This window comes from Molothrus aeneus, chromosome 19 (assembly GCF_037042795.1).
Source record: "Molothrus aeneus isolate 106 chromosome 19, BPBGC_Maene_1.0, whole genome shotgun sequence".
NCBI classification, from domain to species: domain Eukaryota; kingdom Metazoa; phylum Chordata; class Aves; order Passeriformes; family Icteridae; genus Molothrus; species Molothrus aeneus.
The window spans coordinates 7,043,229-7,063,060 of record NC_089664.1 but is presented as its reverse complement, the minus strand read 5'-3'; the positions used below and the strand labels follow the sequence as shown (position 1 = coordinate 7,063,060).

Below are 19,832 nucleotides of genomic sequence, written 5' to 3'. Positions count from 1 at the left end.
CCGGGCCGGTTAATCATTGACCCGCTGTTTGCCCAGGGCCTGTGGGCGGCGCACCGGCCGGCCCGGCCTGCAGCACCTCTGGGGCTCTGGGTGCGCAGGGGGCCGCGACCCGGGCAGGCAAACGGGGCTGGACAGCGGCTCCGGGTCCGTCCGGCCCGTGGAGCCGGTGCTGGGCGCAGGGCAGTCAAGGAGCTTCAATTTGTTCGTGTTTAAACATATGATTTGGTTTTATTTTAGAATATTGTATTTACATGTAGAATGTGGTGTGTGTTCCGGCTCTACTTATATACAAAATGTATATAAAATTCTACATATTGTAGCTATAGCTATTAATCTTTAGCGTGTGTGTGTGGCTATCTCTATCGCACCCACGCACAGGATGTGTGTGCACACACTGTGTGTCGGTGTCTTACCCATATGTGTATTTATGCGTCCTGGTGTCTCTGTGTTGGACCTTCAGGTGTTTCTTCACAGTTCCTGTGTACCGCGCTCTGCACACACCTGCACTCGGGAACAGGTGTCAAACACACATGGGAACAGGTGTAGGACTCAGGGGACTCAGGTACACACGCACGTGGCTACAGGTGTCAAACACAGATGGAACAGTTGTACACATGCACGTGCTTACAGGTATAAAACACACCCGGAACAGGTGTGAAACACACGGTACAGGTGTACACATGCACACGGGTACAGGTGTAAAACACAGGGAACAGGTGTAAAATACACGGAACAGATGTACACATGCACATGGGTACAGGTGTAAAATACACGGAACAGATGTACACATGCACATGGGTACAGGTGTCAAACACACAGCTGGGGACAGACGCACACTCATACACGCGCTCACACAGGTGTCTGGGTAAGACAGCGTTGTCTGTAACAAGCCAGAGGCGTCCGGCTGTCCATCTGTCCGTCTGTCCGTGCCGGTGCTCCGGCCCCTGTGGCCACGCCCCCTCACGGTCACGCCCTCACCCAGGCCCCGCCCCCCGCCCCGCTCCACCTCCGGCCCCGCCCCCCGCCGTCCATCCCGCCATGGCGTCCGCCGGCGGCCCGGACGCGGAGCGGCCGCACCCCAAGCCCTTCCTCATCGGCGTCAGCGGCGGCACCGCCAGCGGCAAGGTGAGCCCGCCGTGCCGGGGCCCTGCCGGAACCCTGCCGGGGCTCGCCCCCGGCAGCCCGCGCGGCGCGGGACCTGCGCGGCGCCCGCAGGGGCATCGCCGGCGGCGGCCCCAGGCTGCGCCCCGGGCTGAGGGCGGGCTGGGGGCCGGGCCGCGGGAACGGTCGGGGTCCCCCCGCCTCGGCTGAGCCCCCGTCCCGCTCAGTCCACAGTGTGCGAGAAGATCATGGAGCTGCTGGGGCAGAACGAGGTGGAGCAGCGGCAGCGCAAGGTGCTGATCCTCAGCCAGGACAGCTTCTACAAGGTGCTGACGGCCGAGCAGCAGGCCAAAGCCCTCAAGGGACAGTACAACTTCGACCACCCGGGTGAGCCGCCACCGGCCCGGCCCCAGCAGGGTTTGGTCCGTGCTCGGAGCGCAGCTGGGTCTTACGGGAAGTCCCTGTAGGAAATGGGAAGTGTTGGAGAACAGAAATGTGCTTTCCCCCAGCAGAACATCCATTTGTCCTTCCCTTGTGCCCGTTGTTACTGACGGCCCTTCTGGAGCCGTGCAGAGGTGCTGAGCATCCCAGCCTGCTCCCTGCTCCTCTGCCTGCTCTTGAGAGGCTCCCTAATGAACCACATCATTCCCCAAATCCTTTCCTGTTACTTCTTGTCCACACAAACAGCTGCTCCCCTTGCCCGGGGGAGTGCTGTGGATTGTAGGCGGGACAGGGAGCTGCCCTTGGCTGAAGTCTGGTGCCTGTTGGGTAGGTAATGGAAACCATGAAAGATGCCTGGGGTTTTCCAATTGGCTCTTGATTAACAGATGAACAAAGTTGTACAAAATTGCACAATTACTAAGCGGGTTGATAAAATTATAAAATTACCGGCTTCACCTTTGAGCTATTAATTTCCTTGTGTTGTAGTTGCTTGTGAACAGTAAACTGTCTCTTCCTTATCTCTGAAACCAAACACAGCCATTGTCACTTGGGCAGAGAGTTCTGTGGTGCTAGTGGTAGGAAAGAATGGGCTGCAAGTTCCTTTTTTCCTGGTGGAATACTGGGCAGAGGGTTTTTCCTTTGGGTCTGGAAAAATCTGAGCAGATCATTTGCTGCAACAGCATCTGAAAGTCCTTCTCTTTGAACTTTCCTCCCGCAGATGCCTTCGATAACGAATTGATGCATTCAACCCTGAAAAACATTGTTGAAGGCAAAACGGTTGAGGTACCAACGTACGACTTCGTGACACATTCTCGGTAGGCTCTGCCTTTTTCTGGGCTGTGTGGGGGTGTCCCCAGCCTGGGGACAGAGCCTGTTTAACAGCTCTGGGTGTTCCCTCCTGGCAGGTTGGCAGAGACGACAGTGGTGTATCCTGCTGATGTTGTTCTCTTTGAGGGGATCCTGGTGTTCTACAGCCAGGACATTCGGGACATGTTCCACCTGCGGCTCTTTGTGGACACGGACTCTGACGTCCGGCTGTCCCGCAGAGGTAAAGCCCTGCCATGCCCCCGCTCCTTATCCGTCCCCACCATGGGACAACAGTCAGGGCTTTTATCTCTCCTTCCCAGTTCTGCGAGATATGAAGCGTGGGAGGGACCTGGAGCAGATCCTCACCCAGTACACCACATTTGTCAAGCCCGCCTTTGAGGAGTTCTGCTTACCGGTACGAAGCCTCTCACTAATTTCATTTGTGGGATCTTCTTTTTTTGGGGAGGGATAGAGGAGCAGGGTTGTCTGGGAATTAGCTGCTGTAGGAGAAGCAGTGGTGACTTTTGGTATTTGTGTTTCACAAATCCCACGTTCTCCTCTCTGCCTCATGTCTTCAACCATTTCAAGCTGGTTGTTAAGGAACTGAAATGGTCTCTTCTGCTGGCAAAGCACCGTGGAAATGCCTCAAGCAGGTTTTCTCACTGCTAGCTGCTGGGGCTATTTAAGTATGGGTCTCTCTGAATGAAAGACTCCCACTCTCAGTTTATTCTTAAGTCTTGTAGGAAGAAAGAAAAGCTTGGTTTCCAACAGCCTTTCTCAGAGGGAACACTGGTGAAAACCTGGGGCCGAACATTCTAGCTCTGCTTGCTACACCATGTAGTGTGAGGCCAATTTAGGTACTAAAATAATCAAATTAATTTGTAAAAAAGCCCTATGAGAACAAAATCCAGTATGTGGATTAAATAAATTGAAAAAGGCTAACTCAGGCACCTCTTGCCCTAGATCAAAGGAATTCTGGGATTCTAAAACTACTCTTTAGAAATGCTGAATTTGTCGGCTTTTTTGAGCTGTGGGGAGGAAGAAAAAGCAGGAGCGCTAGAGATCAATAAAATGTTATCAGAGGCAGGCAGGAATTTCACATGAACGTTGGCTACCTTGGCTCTCAGCAGAGATTTACAATGCCTTGCGAAATGCTGATTAAAACCAGCTCTTGGCAAACAAACCTTGCCTGACATGGGCAGTGTCTGGAGGCAGCTCAAATGGTAAAAGCAAAGGACTCCACACCTGACCTGCTGTTTCTACCTGATGATTCTCTGCAAAGGGACAGTAAGAAGAGTCCCTGAGCTTAAATCCAGTGCACATTTGCCAGTATGATATTGGAATTTATTTAGGTTGTTAACATGAGAGAGAGAGCTTTAACTTACAACCCTGGAGCACTTCCATCTTTGCCCACTTTTCTGGTTGCTTCTTCCTGGAATGAAGCTGACTTTTCCCATTAACAGCCTCCTCCACCACTGTTTCTGTTTTGCAGACAAAGAAGTATGCAGATGTGATCATCCCCAGAGGCGTTGACAACATGGGTAAAAGGAGTTCCCTCATTTCCCTGGGGAGACACCTTTGGGGCTGGGAAGAGAGCAGGAGGAGTGCCTGCTCCTGAGGAAGGGGTTTTGCTGGAGGGGAGGGAGCTGCTCAGCCTTTGGAGGGCTGCAAAAGTGACCTGTTGAGGTCTGACCTCTTTGCAGACAGCAGGCAGAATTTCATTTAAGGGCTTGTTAAAACTTGAGCAGGGCTGGATGCTCCACATCTTCTAGATAACTCATCCAGGAGAGCCTTCACGTCCTCTATTCCCCATTCCTCTCTGCAGTTGCCATAAACCTGATCGTGCAGCACATTCAGGACATCCTGAACGGGGACATCTGCAAGTGGCAGCGGGGGGCGCTGAACGGGCACGGCCGGACGTACAAGCGGCCGTTCCCAGAGCAGGCGGAGAGCGCCGCTGTGCTGGCGGCCGGCAAGCGCTCCCACCTCGAGTCCAGCAGCCGCCCGCACTAGCCCGGCACGGCCCCAGGCTTTGCCTCTGCTCCACACCAACACCGAAGACAACTTTGGCAAAGGACTTCCACGGAATGGTTGGTGAAGTGTCCCTTAAGTCGTCCTAGCAGCGGAGGGGATCCTGGTGGGAATCTTCTCGCAGAGGGGAGAGGAAGGGGTTGGCCTTCCATCCTGCTTCCCTCAAACCCCTCCCTGTTCTCTCTGAGGTGTCTGGAGTTGTTACTTGATGAACTGGTTAAAGGCAGTGTTACTTGCCTTTTTTTAATTTTCAGAATGAGATCTAATGCTGAAGATGCCCCTGAAAATTAAGCACTATCAGGTGACTAGCAAGATACCCCATTGCCCTGATGATGGTCGTCTGTAGCAGGAAAATCATCTGCCTCTTGGGTGTTTTTCTCTCTATCCAAGACTAGCTCACATGCTGTTAATTTTAACAGGCTCTGACTCTTCTCCACCTTGTTGGCACCTTGAGTTGTGGCCATGCTCTGCTGCTGGCCACCTCCTTCCAGCCTGTAGAGGCACCTCTCCCTTGAGATAGGGCTGAGACAGAGACTGACTGGGACAAATGGGAACTTGCAGTTCACCAGGGGACAGGCCCAAGAAGTTTAGTGGTTCTAGTGATTCCTAATTTATTCCTTTCCAAGCTCCTGAATCTTGCTACACTGTTCGGTTATTTTTTTGTACCCAGTGTGCTTTACCACAGTTACTGAATGTGTGAGCTCCAACTGGATTGAGTTGCTCATGGAAACAGAACCCTGACCTTGTCAGTATTAGTGTCTTTTAGTGCATTTCTGTACTGCTGGTTGCAAATTCTGCTGGGCAGAATCCGTCCACTTCCAGAGATGGCTGGTGAGGTCGGCAAGGGGGGAAACTGGGAATTGCAGGACCCTCCTCCTGCTGGCACTGGCAGCTGCCTGGACACCCTCAGACAGGGCCAGAGCACTTGCCTTGCACTCCAGCAGCTTCAACTCAAGAATGTCTGGCTTTCTAAAAAGAGCAGACAAGAAGTACAAACAGTGATATCCCAGTTTCTGTAGTTTACCCCAGATAAGTGATACTGCAGCAGCATGAAGAGTCTGTTTGGAAAAAACTGCAATGAAGTGCTGGTTGGACCTTTGAAAATGTCCTTGTGATACTGTTCTTGAGTCTGGACTTAAGGTGTAATTTTGAGAATGAGGATGGGAGAGAAATGTTACTAACAGGAACTTTTTCATATTTGGTAATTTTCTAAAAGCGGGGTTTGGTTGTGTTGGTTGTGGGTGTGTTACTTTGGCTAATAAATAAATGAACAGTGATCAGAAATGACCATTTTTATAAAAGGTAATTCTGGTACATTCACTATGCCAGCAAAAAGGCACAGAAAGGAACATTGCTGGAGGAGCTCTTCTATTCAACAGTTCTTCCTCCCCTTAACTCAGAATTGTTACCATTGGTTCTGTTGTGGCTGAAAATTTAGAGAAAAAACCCCAAACTTAAGAAATGAGTCTGCACTTCATCCCTATAGTATTTTCAGCCTTGGAAAAAGGGGTGGAGGGTTGGTGTCTCAGTGACAGTTCAGTGGTACTTGTGCAGTGCCCAGGAGAAGGCAGAGCATTTCCTGACTGCTGCTGGCTGCTGTCTAGCTCAGGATGACAGACTTAGAGCATGAGCTACTGCACTGAAGCATTAGCTCTCAGGGCTGATTCCAGTAGGAGCAAAATAGTCACTAAAACCTGCTTTGAATGTCTGTGGTGTTGGATCATACCTTTCTTGGGGGGTGGGGGAGCCTTGAATAGAATTTTTTAGAGCAGTGAGGAGCTGCACAGCCCCTGGGGTGTGGGAATGCTGCTCTGGCAGCTTTGTGCTGCCCTGCAGGACCTGCTGCTGCAGCCACGAGGAGATGCAGCAGTGGAATGTGGCCCAGGTACTACAGCCCTGCTCAGACACCTCGACAGAGCCATGACAAATTCCCCACTGAGTCCCCAGTGCTTCACCTTTGCCTTCTCTGTGGATTCTCTGCTGCTGCAGGCTAGGCCATGGGCTGGGTTTCAGTGTTTTCACCCTGAACCCACGTGCACAAGCTGGAGCAGGTTTCCTTGTCAGCAGGATCAGTCCTACCCTGCCCAGAGTTCCTTTTCCCATGGGATCTGAGGTGTAATGGCAATACTGGCACTGCTGGTAACAGGCCTCAGGCTTCACATCAGTGCCACATGGCCAAAGGATTATTCTGGCTTTGGCTCAATTCCTGGCTTGCCTGAAGCCTTCTTTAGCTGTAACAGCAATTCTTAATGTCTTTTTATTTTGCTTATCTTCTTAAAAGTGATGCTTATGTCAGATGATTATAAATAGATAATAGTAACAAGTCATTATTCTATGCAGAACAAACTATTTATAAATGTAGCTTAATGCTGTGTTTACATAAATAGAAATGATAGCAGAGCATTGGAAGTTGGGGGCAAATAATGCATTGTTGAGGAATAGAGTCATGGAATGATGCTGTAAGGCTGCAGGGCCAGTTACTGATTGTTAAAGATGAACAAGCCTTAGAGAGGGAAATCTGGGTTTCAGGCATAACAAAGAAAATAGGAAAAAAGTATCTGATGTGTTGTAGAGTCCATTTATAATAAGCATATAATGGGATTGCAGACCACAGTGATAGGAAACCCATGAAATGGCCCTAAGTGCAATGTAGTGCCAGAAGGAAGAAACCACCACAGTATTTCCAGGAAAGAGAAGAAATTGTTGCAGCTCTTCCCAGCAGAGGAGCTGGGATGCTGTTGACTAAAGTCAGCAACCTTCACACCCTGAGGGGCAGTGAGGGGTGAATGTAACAGGGGCAGAAACTGGGAACTGTGCTCATAACAGCTGTATTACTGCTGAGACCTTTTCTGTAACAGCATTCCTTTATTTCCCCTGTAATCATTAGATCTGGACTACTACCAAATACCTGAAGCGACTGTTAAGATTTCCATGATGCTAACAATAAATTCTTGCCTTTGCACAAGTGTTTCCCTTTGCTGTAGCCAGGCTGGAGTGGTCACTGCTTTCTGATCAGGATGTTCCATGTGTCCTTCCAGCGCAGGGCCCTGAGCTCCGCGAGGGCCAGCGCGGGCTGCCCGTAGGTCAGGGGGCTGAAGGTGCAGTACACAAAGTACACCCAGGAGAACCAGGCCACAACCAGGGCACTGAACATGCTCTTGAGCAGCACAGATCTGGGATCAGAGAGGGAAAGAGCACTCAGGTTACATCAAGGCTGGCCAAACACTTCATCCAAAAGACCTAAAGGCAAATGACAGAGTTTGGCCACTGCTGGAAAAATCACTGCTGGAAAAATCACTGCTTTCCCTGCAGCAGCCCTGGAGAAAGAACTGTGCCAGTCCTCCTGTTCAAGAGAACTATTCTGCTGAAGCCAAATACCTGCAGAGGTGATCGCTGAGATGCTGCAGTACCACAGGAATCAGGAGAATCTGGAATGTGACAGCAGGCAGGTAGTGGTACAGGAAAAGTGTTTTCTCCATCAGGAAGAAGGGCAGGTAATTCACAGCCCAGCCTCCAGCACAAATGCCTCCCGCTGCCATCCAGAGCTGCCAGGCATCTGCAGGAGACAGGAGATGGCATCTGAGAGCAGAGCAAGGCACAAGGCTCCAGCTGGACACACACACACAGCAGCCAGACCTTCAGGGATGTCGTAGATCTTCCTCCTCCGCCGCAGCAAGTACCACAGGGACAGACACACGTACACCAGAGCAGCAGCATTAGCTGAAGCCCAGGTGGCAACATTCCCAAGGAGGTGGATCTGGGCCTGCAGGATAGATGATGGTCTAAGCCAGAAGCAGGAACATGCTGTGGTTCTTTTAGGTAAGTTTAAATATTACCTACACAGACTTGCTAAATTAAGCTCCAGATTGAGCCTGCCTAGTAACCTGGAACAAAGCTGGTTGATAAACTTTGTTGCTTTAGGACTCTTGTGTAATGGAAAGCATTAAAGGATGCTATTGGAGATGAACTCATCTTCTAAATGAAATCAATAATGGAAACTATTAAACTGCAATTTACCTTAAAAAAAAAGGCACAAGCAAACATGATTTAATTAAAAGCAACTACTGTCAAAGCTGTATCTCATGCTAAAACAAATACCTCATCCCTCATGGAAAATATATTAATACAGAGAAAGTCCTTGGCTGGAAGCTGCAGCCCTGCTCTGACTCCAGCTCCTGGGGCTCACATCTGAGCTGTTCTGCTTTCTCAAAGGCTTCACAGCTTCTTCTGCCTCTCATGCTTACCCCTGAGGTGGGGTGGAGCCAGTAGGCAATATTGGTGTCCATTGTGATCCAGTCCAGGGCAGAGGAGCTGTACTTATGTTCTGTGTCTTCATTTTTTAATGTGAGTATTTTCCACTAGAAAAAAAAAAGGTAAGCAGAAGGCTTTCAGCATTGGAACAACAGGTGGGACAGCAAGCATGGGTGAACAGCTCCAGATGTAAGATGTTAAGTTCCTAAGCTGGGAGTGGAGAAATATTTTACATATCTCATATGGATACTGATCAATACAATTGTTTTATTTTGTTATTAAATAATGCACTTTCCTTAATGGATTTCTACAGAGATAGTAAGGGGCATCAACACTACTCACTGCATGTACCACACATTACAGTTCAGTTTCAGGCAGCTTCTGGGTGCCCAACCAATTTTCCTCCCCCCTTTTTGTTACACAATCACTTGGGTATTCATTACTGGACAGCCCAGGTCTTTAATGCCCTTATAAGTGCATTCAGAAACATTTTTTTACAGTGAGGAAGCCAAACTATCAGCAAGGATTAAACAATGAATTCTCAAGCTCAGTCTGCAGAAATGCTGAGGTTCCTGCTCTGCAGCAGAAGGAAAAATGAAGGGAATAACAAGACACTCACCTGCAATTCTGTGAACTTTGCCATGAAGCTGAGGTTTTTACTGATGTCCATCTGAGTGGGGGAGTGGAGTTCCACTTCCCTCTCTTTTTGCTCCTGGCCTGGAAGAAAACAGCAAAGCTCAGAAATAACCACAGAACAGGCAGAAAGCTAGAGAGGGGAGAGAGCACACAGGCTCCTCACTCTCCCAGGAGCCCTTCTCCAATATATCACCCAACTGCAACAGCACTTGAAGGGACTTTGTAAGGATTCTGACTCCACGGTAGAGCCAACTGAACACACACACACTACCACCTTCCCACCACCATGAAGTGAAACCTGCTTCAGGAACATGGCTGAGACATACTTTTGCCATATCTGTGCTCTTCCACGTTCCACAGCATGCTCTGGTGGTAGCCTTTGGACAGCTTCTCTCCAACCACCTCCAGCTGCCGGTATCCCCACTCAGGCAGAGATGCTCCACTCAGCTAAAAGAGAAAGACAACTGTGAACTTGTAAACTGAAAGTTCTACCAGTCTGAATTTCAGGATGGAAGAAATTCTGCCTGAGCACGGGATGGCAGCAAGGGACTGCTAGAAAATGTGTGAAGAGTCACCATGCAAAACTCTCAATAAACACTACAGCCATAAAATCAGTGATTCTGGCAAACTTTGTGAAGAAAAAGATCCTTAATTATTCCAGCTGATCTCACAAGCACACAGATTCAGCATCAGTTTGTAAGCCCCAGCTGTGTAGAGTGGTCACAGCCTCTTGAGAAGAGGGACAGCTTTGATACTGAGAGGGATGAAGTACCAGTGTGACAACCCAAAACATGCTCTTCTGTCACACTGAGCAATTGTTTCCTTTAATTTACTTACTTGGTTATTCGTTACAGTGGTGTAGCTATTTTGGAGCAGAGTTTTTGAGTCACAAGAACTGCATGAAGCAAAAGCTACAAGCAAATGAACATAACCCACTTGCCTTTAGCACTGCAGAGGTGTTCACGTGAACAAACCTCACTTCTGACAGAATTGTCTTCCACACGTCCGTGTCAGACTCACGATTTACAATTTCCTACAACAGAAAGATGATTTTGATCCACGTGGTCTCAGCTGTTTCTGCTGGAGCATGATCAGCTCCTCCTGTCCCTCTGACCACTCACCACTCTCCAGAGGTTCTGTGCTGGCATGGAGATGTTATAATCAATATAGCAGGAAACTTCTTGGGAGTGGGGGCTAAGAGGAGCAGCAACATCATGCCTAGGAGACAAATAAAGGAAGATCTTCCACCACCATTTCCCAAATACATATAAAAAGCAAACCCATATGAAATTGGCTTAGACTGGATTCAGTAATAAAGCAAAAAGTAACTCATTTATTGGGTTAGCACTGTTTACTCTGAGAGAGAGCATTCCCCACAACCAAGAGCTGCCAGGAACAGGCTCAGAGGAAGCCAATGCTGATGCCTGCGATGCCAGGCTGAAGAACAAGCACTGATTGTGACAAACAGAGCCGCTGTTCACTGGGGTTTCCAATAATAAACAAATTAGATTTGGAAGGGACATAGCAAAAACCCAAGCTCAGAACAACCCCCTTCCTAATCTGAGTGATATTCAAGTACACACAGATGCCCTTTGGGAAGCAGTCAGGAGACAACTTCATACTGCAGGCTTTCAAAACAGGAAGGAATCCCTGGCAAACAGCCACAGCACACCAGATTGTCCAGCACATCCTCCTAACACATCCTTCAGGTAGGAGCATGCCATCCAAGTCAGTGGAGCTGGATTTGGGTTAAGTCACAGAAAATACTGAATTCCTGCACCTGTCCAGAGTGGGGGCAATGAAAGGGTGAGGATGAAGACTGACAGAGGGGATCCTGTATTTAGGAATCTGAAGAACTACCATGAAATGTGAACAACTGTGAAATCCTCTAAAGGCCACTAGTAGGGAAGAACAGAAGCAGTAAGCAACCATTAAGAAGTTTGTAACTAGGATCAAATCCCACTGCCAAGTCAATTAGAAAAAATAAATAAGCATACAGCATCCTTCCTCTGGGCCACAGGGATGGCATATGGCACTAACCACATGAGGTCCCTCCAAGGCACCCTGGTGTAAAAATCCACAAATAACAGGCATTTTATGGCATATCTGAATGCAAGGTCACTAAGTGGTTATTCTGAGAGCCAACCCAGCAGAATGAGGCAGCAGACTTGGCAGAGCAGAGCAGGAGGAAAGGACTTACGTGTTGAGGTAGCGAGTTGTGATGCCATGGACCAGCTGCACGATGTGCCCGTGCCTGACAGGCCGGGGGGGGTTACTCACCACCAGCTGCTGCCTGGGGAAGGGACACCCAACAGCAAATGGTTAAACTGGAAATGGTTCAATTATAAACACCTTTATATAGACCACAACCTTGTCATGACCAAGATGTTAGGTCAAGAAGCTGCAGGCGGGGACAGACATTTGGGCAAGAAAATGAGAAATTAAAGCAATATATAGGTTGTACCAGAATGGAAGCAAAGCTCATCAAGGCAAAGGTGAGTTAAGGGCAGAATGAGTCAGAGGATCAGTAATGGGATACTGACACTCCAGGCATTAGGTCAGTGGTCTGAATCCAGGTCAGTCAGGAGTGAATTAAGGTTATTACTGTCACACAGCTGTTTGGTGGCTTGTGTGAAACACTGAGTGCTTCAGTGAGTCTGATGGGTGCTGCACGACAGCAGGTGTCACTTTGGCAGAATTATAGGAGAGATCAATGGCTTTTACACCATATAAACTCTCACCTGGCTTCTGGACAGGGCCATGGCAAGGGGGAACTGCAATTCACTGAACTGCTGCCTGTATTTTACTGTTCCATAGAAGAAATTCACATCCTCCAATGCTCATAGGAGTCTTCTGAGTTTGAAAAATTTTAAGAATATATTTGGGTGGTTCTGTTTGAGTCCCTACTTGAAAGATTTGCACTATGGACAAACTTCCCCAACATGGATATGACTTCTAATGGCACAGAGTCCTTCTGACAGGACTCTTTATACAGTTCTCAGAACAACATAAGAAACCTACAAAAGCAACTTTTTGATCAGTATGGAATTATGTCACTCAAAGGCTTTTACTGACAAAACAAGGACAGAGAGTCCTGCTCTGACAGTGACAATGGCAAAACACTTCAGCACAAACCAGGCCCCAGGTACAGGCACCACTTGGAATCCTTCCCTATGTGGCAGATCTTACAGCTCATTCCACACTGCTAATACAAAGAACTACTCATTTTTCAAAAGTGTTTTCTACTCTTTTCTGAGACTCATTCAAGTTTGATAAAACTCATCAAGACACTCCAACACCATGGCTTCAAAAAGCAGAGCTTCCCTTTCATGCAAAACACCTGAAGAATCTCCAGTGGTCCTGTGAGTCTTTCAAGTTCCACTTGTGCACAGCACAGCCCATGTTCTGGCAGGAGCAGTTGAGACAGGATTTTAGAGCCCTCAGTAGTGCTTTTACCACATTGAGAAGGATTGTGCAAAGAGCTGCAATCACTTGCCCAGATCACACCAGGCTTCTGCACCCATAAGCAGAGAAGAGTTATGTCCAATCCAATCCAAGCCCTGGTTGGGTTTTGGAAGCATATAGGCTGAATTTAAATCTCTTGCATACTCACATTCCAGGATCTTTGACAATCCACCAGTTGTTCACATCCTTGAAGGGATAGCAGGTCACCTGCTGCTGATGGGAACTCCCTCGGCCATTCTCATACCTGCACAGGGAGTAACAAAACCCCCCAGAGGTGTAAAGGCACAGCTCTGTGCTCAGCAGTGCCAGCAGCACAAACCAGCAGCACATCACTGATCATCCCCACAGAGCACAGGGACTCTGAAGGATCAATGAAAACACTGCCAGGACCCAAACTGCTACAGTTGGACTGGCAGGTGAAGAAGCAGAGCTGCCCCTCCCCACAGAGACCCAGGCAGATTCCTCACCTGATGGGGTAAGTGTTGGTGTGAGAGTGCAGCCAGCACTGCATGGGCTTGCCCAGCACGTTCCTCAGGGTGATCTGGGAGCCGTAGGCCACCTCTAAGGGCTGACCCTGGGTGATTCGAGCCAGCCCACCCTGAGAAGGGCAAGGACAGGGGAAGTACAGAGGAGAAACCACCCAGAGACTGTTTAAATTCTATTGAGTCACATCCCAGTTCAACACAGCAGTATCTATCTTCACACAGTGCCTTCTCATTTGATTTTATCTACTAAAATCAAGTCTTGCAGCACCATACTCAATAGACAGTAAATACATCAACACCTAAAAAACTAAAATACTACAGGGTGTCAGGAAATATTCCTAAAGCCATGTTCCAAAAGACAGGCTAAGCACTCCTATAGTATACCATGTCACCACATAGTTCAGTACTGTATCTGCTTCTGTGGAGTTTCCTGTAGGAAGAGACAAACCTTCAGCAGGAGTGAATATATTGCTCTTGCTTCATTGGGAAAAGGTTTTCATCTGTTATTAGGATTTCAGTCCTAATATTGCTTCACCTTAAAGCAGTACTACAGCAGCAAAATAGTTAAATGACATAAAAGGGGCAAAATATGCAGGATCAAAGGAACAGGATTAAACACCACCTAATAGTGAACATTTTCCCCTCTTGTCTCTAATAAACCAGCTCCAAGACCACATTTCCTTTACCTCTAAGCTGGCTTGGAAAGCACTTGTCATGATCTGGTCGTGAGGCCCAGAGCGATAGAGCAAAGCCAAGTGAACGCAGAAGAAGGAGAGGTACAGCCCCATGGGGATGATGATGAGGGCCAGACCCCGGGCTAGAAAATGGCACAGCAAGGAAACCTGGAAGAACAGAGAAAGCTCACTTGTTTCATGCTCTAGATATTAAAAATTCCAGAGCACTTAGCTTTATTTGTTTGTCTTTTCTAAGTTTTCCCCACTGCTCTCATTCAGCTGTAACTTTGTGGACAACTGGGTAACTTCCAGCAAGGATTTGAAGTGGAGCTGGCAGGAGTGTGTGAGACAAGTGCATGTTTGAGTCACACATCACCAAGACATGGATAACAGCAGAAAAGACAGTCACACACACATATTTTTCTTAATTCCATCTTCCCCAGCAACTAAGCTGGGAACTGTGCTATGACAGGAGGGTTTCCAGACAAGGAATTTTAGACAAAAGCCAGCTACAGACTGCACTGTTATCTGTGGGCTTCAAAGGCTCCTGCAATGAAAGTGACAAATAATATATTTTGCATGCTGTGCTACATACATTTGACAAGTTCTGGTCTCCTATCATGTGCCAGAAGTGGAGTCCTGCAGTGGCCAAGAGCAGCATATAGGTAAACAGGCCCATATATTTCACTCTGAAAGTGCATAAAAAATGAACATGGTTAAAAACTACACAATTACCTAATACAAGATATAAATATTCTAACATTCTCTTGAACAGTAGGCATTAAAGTCCAGGTAAGACATCATCACTTACCCAACTGCACAAGAACAGGCTACTCCAGTCAGCAGGAGCCAAAACCACCAGCTTCCAGAGAAGGCACTTAAAGGTAAATGTATTAAATCACTTGCTAGGCTCAATTTAAAGATAATTTTACCTTACTAAGGATTACTTCATCCTCTGGAAGGATCAGAGAACAAAAGACACAAATATCTCTAAATTCAGTGCCTGTAAACACTTACAAAGGAGAATTAAGTGACCTGTTATCATCAGTGTTTCTGTGCACAGAAGGAAACCTTCCAGTAAAAAATCTGGGTGGGCAAAGAAATGCTCCCAAGAGATTTTATTTCTATTTTAAAATTTAAAAAGACAACCCTGCTAACAGTAAAAGCAGTCTTTAACAGTGCTCAGGAGAAGGATGCTGGGGCAGCCATATGAGAGGGTGAAGCATTGGATTTTACAGACAGGTGAAGTGAGTTTCAGAATGGTTAAGAGGCATAGAAAAACACAGTCTATGACAAAAAAAAAAAGTCACCATGAGAGTATCCAAAAGGGTGGGAGACAATCCAGCTTTACCTGTGCTTTTGCAAATTGTAGAACTTCAGGTAGGACAAAACTGCAAGCAGGATAAAAAAAATCAGTATTGATTCCAGAAGCATGAACCTTGATTGAGTGATCAGAGAGTTTTCTGTTGGAAAAGAGAGACAGACACAAAATTAGAGAAACTTGTCTATAGGCAAGTGCTACCTCAGACAATCACACTGTTATCCAACAGAAGGACCTTCCCTTTTAGGAAAAGACAGCTCCTACTGGCTGTAATGGGCAAGTGCTGGCTTTAGAGGGACAAAAACCTTCCAGCAGCAGCAAATTACACGGACATAACTGTTTCCAAGACAAAGAGGTGGGCAAGCAGTGAAGTCTATCAGAAGGCAGATAAAGCTGCTGCACTTCCTACAAAGGCAAAGAAAATCAGTCTTGGGAAATCCAGAGAGGTGCTTCTCAAAGCAGAGAGTCCAGGCAGCAAGCACAGCAAGCAATGAGCACCACAACAGATCTGCAGGAAAGGGAGCTGCAATGAGCCAGAATCAGAGAAGCTGGTAGCTAGGAGAAGTTTCCCTTATCAGGCTGCTAAAGAGCTGCTGAGAGGCTCTTTCCCTTTCAGGCAGCTGCCAGCAGCCCCTCAGAGAAAACAAAACCAGCAGAGCTGTACACACCACAACAGTGTCAAATCACAGTGCTAAGGACACAGGCTGGTTTGCTGCAGTTTGCATTTGAAGAAATCTGATGAGCTCTGACTGCAAGTTGAGTTGTCCTGCTGTTAAAAGCCAGTATGTTGTAACTCATCCTCTGAGGAAGGGAGTTCAGGCCTCCTTGAGTACAAGAAATGTGGTTTCCTGTGAGGCTGTTAAGGCTGCCTGCTTTGGTTAATATTGAAAAGAACTTGTATAAAGCCCAGAAGGACAGCCTGCTGCAGGGCTGTGAGGATGGAGGAGACCAGGGAGGCTAAGCACAGACTGACACAGGCCAGGGCTGATCTGTTGTTGATATTTTCTGGGGAGATGCTACTCTACCCTAAACATTCTGAAGGGGAAAAGGGACTTTTCTCCCCATGTTTGAAGAATAGGGCTCAGTTGAACAGTCTCACCCAAGAGAATCAGAAGAGCAGCTCCAAGTGCAGCACAGTGGGAGAAGTGCAGTTCAACCAAAATCTGGTAGGCTAAAGGCACACAGAGAGCACCAGCCAGGGCTGGCAGGAGTCGCAGGGACCACACAGGAACATTCATGCTGTACTCTGAAACAGAACACAGGAAACAGGGATCCACCAGGCTGCAGAGGACAGACCAACAGAGAATTTATTGACTGTTAGAGGAATTAACTCCTACTTGCACTGATTTGTCCATCTTGTATTGCTTAAACTGTTTAGCTGATTTAGAAAGCCTGTGCCATGAATTCATAGTGCTTTTAATTTGTGCTAGAGACCTGCAGAAGACTTGTTTAAAATGAGAAGTGAAGGTGTTGGAAAAGTGTTATTTCCACTAGACAGGCAAAAGGAATCCATCAGTTGCTGAAATTCTGCTTATTTTCTCTAAAGAATGAGACAGTTAAAAACAACTCTTACCAGCTCCAATCCTGTTCCATAAGAAGTTTCCATCAAATCCTCCTAAGTAACCTACAACATAAACAAGAGAATTTCCAGTCTCAAAGCACATATAAAACCTGGTGCTAAACTGGGAACCATTTCCCAAACACACAGCTTTTCCTTGCATGAAGGCCCTCTTTCCCAAAAGGGTCCTCTTTGATACTGTTCTGTCTGCAGCAATACTTGAGAATGTGCAGAGGCACATTGGGAACAAGGGATTCTCAGTGACAAAGTCAGATGTATATTTAATCCCTCCCTCCCATACAGACACTTTGATGTTGTGGCATCTCAGCTACAGAAAGGAACTGAGGCTATTTCTTGCACTAGCAGTTCTCATCTTACTTTTCTCTTTATCCAAAGGATTGGAGAGATGATGGATAAAATCCAAGAGAGAGGATTGGATAAAATGAGGTGATGGATACATGGCTTCATCATCCCCCCTCTATTCGTGTAACAGCTCCCTGACAATCCTAAATAAAACTCAATTCTCTCTGCATCAGAGTCTCTCATGTGCTTTGTGCTTTTCCCCATAAGTGGATTTAATGATTCATTTCTAACCAGCACCTCTTTTTTCCAGAGCAACAAGCAACAGGCACTTCCCAGTTCCAGGAGACCCTACCTCCCAAGGCCAGCAGCATGTGGCCAAAGGGTGGGCCACTGTCATCCACAAAGAAGATCCTCTTCATGTAGAGTGAAACAAACTGGCCATAATAAACTTCATCGAAACTGAAACACCAGAGGCAGAAAAATGTCAAATCTAACAGCAATGATCCTGCAGGGATACTCAGAAAGCAAACACCAATTTGTTGGTAGAGAGCTAAGAATGCAAGGAAGCACTGAGGCTTTGGCCCTTCTCCTCAGGGGCTTTTATGAGGGAAGGATTATTGCTGTATTGGCATCGTTCAGCCTGGAAAAGAGAAGGCCCACAGGGGTGGCCTAATTGTGGCCTCCTGGTGCCTGAAGGGAGCCTACAGGAAAGATGGGCTGAGACTGTAAGAGCCTGGATGGCAGAACAAGGGGGAATGGCTTCACTCTGACAGAGAGTGGGTTGAGATGAATTTTAGGAAAGAATTTTTCCCTGTGAGGGTGGGGAGGCCCTGGCACAGGGTGCCCAGAGAAGCTGTGGCTGCCCCTGCATCCCTGGAAGTGTCCAAGGCCAGGCTGGAGCACCTGGGATAGTGGAAGGTGTCCCTGCCCACGGCAGGGGGCAGAATAAGATGAGCTTTAAGATCCCTTCTAACCCAAACCAGTCTGGGATTTTGTGATTCTATGATTTACAGAGGCTGACATCAGTCAAGCTGTGCTCTTCTGCTCCTGCATTTTTGCTCACAAATGTTTGAAAAACAAGTCTGTGTCATTCAGGCATAAAAGAAACTCATTACTCACACCACAGCCCGTGGATAGCAAAGCCCCCAGAGACGACTTATTAATCCCATCACAGTCAGTGCCACAAGGCTCACATTGATCTTTGCAGTGACCACAAGTGGCTCCTTCAGAAATCCCAACATCCTGTCAGAGGTTTGTCTGAACCTTTGAGAGCAGAAGAGAGCAGCAGTCACCCTTTGGCTCACAGAAAGCATCAAGCCTGATTTCTGCTACAAGCAGCTCATGGTAATTAATTTTCCAAATTTCTTTTGCTTTTCATGTTTTTGTGTTTCTATTCTACCTACAGGACTAGTTGTAAAAATAAAGTTACTGAGCTGACACACTTTTCATCTGCCCTGCTTCTGCCTGCAGTAGTAAGCTAGAAACCTTGTTTATTCTTACACTGGTTCTGCAGAAACACAGCAGCTTAATTCAACAGCCTCTATTCTGCTTTGTGCAAAGCAAACCTCATAGCCCAAATTCTGATGACACTGATGGACAGCCCATGTGCTCAACCAGATTACCTCACTAACGGAGCTATTTAGAGCCCACGTAGCTTAAAAAAAAACTCAAATAAGTTGCTTCCTTACAAACTGAGGTATTTTTCTGAGAGTGGGGATAGGAGGGGCAGATCCCCCAAACGCCCTCTGCATTAGAAAGTTACTGGAGCACAGGTACAGGTGCTGTTTAAGCAGAAGTGATAAAAGCTAGGTCAGAAAATAGCAGAGAATCCGTGCTGTGCTTCCTCACCTCAACACAACGCAAAGTTACCAGAACAAATCCATCTACGTGGCTTTGATCAGGGGAGAACAAAGCGAGATGTGAGCACATCACCACCATGCAGAGCCGTGCCACTGGCCTGGTTTCTCTGTGCCTACAAAACACAAGCGCTGCGTGGAGCCGAAGTTTTCAGGAGCCCCTGGCAGAGCTGCGCTCCCACCCGGGCTCTGTCATCCCCTCGCAGGCCCTGCGCGCCCAGCAGCTCCTGGTGGAGGCCCTGCGGTACAGCTGGGCCCAGGGCAGGTGAGCAGCGCCACCTCGGCTCCTCCTCGGGATACACTCAAACCTCCGCACCCCTTTATGAGGGAGCAGGGCCAGCGCCCCCCACCGCGCCCTGTGCCCCCTTTAAGCTCTCGGGGGACACTTCAGACCCCTCAAGTGGCCCTCAGAGGGTCACCGAGCGCCACCACCCACCCTGGATCCAGCCCTGGAACCTCCTTTGAGGGGGGCAGAGGAGCACCAACCCCAGGCCCCCCGGGGCCTCTCCCACCCCCCTCAGTTCTACGGGGGTGAAGGGGGCGGGTGACCAGCGGGACGAGGAACAAGCCCGGGACCAGCACTAGGACCGGAATTAGGATTGGGACTAGGACTGGGATCGAGCAAGACGGGGATCGTGAGCAGGATCAAGATTAAGACCGGGACCAAGCCTAGAACCGGGATCGAGATGAGGACCGCGACCCCCGGCCCCACACGGCCCCACACGACCCCACACGGCGCCGGGGGGCGGGGCCTTCCCGCGCGCCGCGCTCCACCCGCCCCTACCTGCCGATATCGGATGTGACGTCAGACGCACGCATCCGCACGGGGGCGGAAGCAGGAAGTGTTGCCATGGCAACGCTGCGTGTGAGGAGCTAGTCCGGCCTACCCAGCGTGGCGGCTGT

General features: G+C 48.2%; 2 protein-coding genes across 2 annotated transcripts; one reads left to right on the top strand and one right to left on the bottom strand.

Annotated features, from left to right (window-relative positions):
* Positions 1–1,021: 1,021 nt before the first annotated feature.
* Positions 1,022–5,668, top strand: UCK1 (uridine-cytidine kinase 1). The gene is made up of 7 exons (XM_066562667.1): positions 1,022–1,125; positions 1,329–1,488; positions 2,261–2,357; positions 2,448–2,590; positions 2,670–2,764; positions 3,842–3,890; positions 4,175–5,668. The coding sequence occupies exons 1-7, from the start codon at positions 1,039–1,041 to the stop codon at positions 4,360–4,362; spliced, it is 819 nt and encodes a 272-aa protein (XP_066418764.1). The 5' UTR covers positions 1,022–1,038; the 3' UTR covers positions 4,363–5,668.
* On the bottom strand, positions 5,658–19,745 carry POMT1 (protein O-mannosyltransferase 1). The gene is made up of 21 exons (XM_066562666.1): positions 19,714–19,745; positions 18,922–19,045; positions 18,193–18,336; positions 17,426–17,532; positions 16,786–16,836; positions 16,312–16,458; positions 15,243–15,354; positions 14,703–14,768; positions 14,487–14,580; positions 13,904–14,059; positions 13,200–13,330; positions 12,881–12,976; positions 11,468–11,560; positions 10,389–10,485; positions 10,208–10,300; positions 9,594–9,714; positions 9,251–9,348; positions 8,625–8,738; positions 8,017–8,143; positions 7,759–7,936; positions 5,658–7,553 (listed from the first exon to the last, which is right to left on the bottom strand). The coding sequence occupies exons 3-21, from the start codon at positions 18,312–18,314 to the stop codon at positions 7,379–7,381; spliced, it is 2,178 nt and encodes a 725-aa protein (XP_066418763.1). The 5' UTR covers positions 18,315–18,336; positions 18,922–19,045; positions 19,714–19,745; the 3' UTR covers positions 5,658–7,378.
* Between the last annotated feature and the right edge of the window lie 87 nt (positions 19,746–19,832).

Bases quoted from the DNA above. Each gene is read 5' to 3' on its own strand.
- UCK1 (XM_066562667.1), top strand. From the start codon at position 1,039: ATGGCGTCCGCCGGCGGCCCGGACGCGGAGCGGCCGCACCCCAAGCCC. The intron at 2,591-2,669 runs GTAAAGCCCTGC...TCTCCTTCCCAG, and splicing joins CGTCCGGCTGTCCCGCAGAG to TTCTGCGAGATATGAAGCGT. The intron at 2,765-3,841 runs GTACGAAGCCTC...TCTGTTTTGCAG, and splicing joins TTGAGGAGTTCTGCTTACCG to ACAAAGAAGTATGCAGATGT.
- POMT1 (XM_066562666.1), bottom strand. From the start codon at position 18,314: ATGTTGGGATTTCTGAAGGAGCCACTTGTGGTCACTGCAAAGATCAAT. The intron at 17,533-18,192 runs GTGAGTAATGAG...CTGGTGTTTCAG, and splicing joins TGCTATCCACGGGCTGTGGT to TTTCGATGAAGTTTATTATG. The intron at 8,739-9,250 runs GTGAGTGTCTTG...TTTTTTTTCTAG, and splicing joins CAAAGTTCACAGAATTGCAG to TGGAAAATACTCACATTAAA.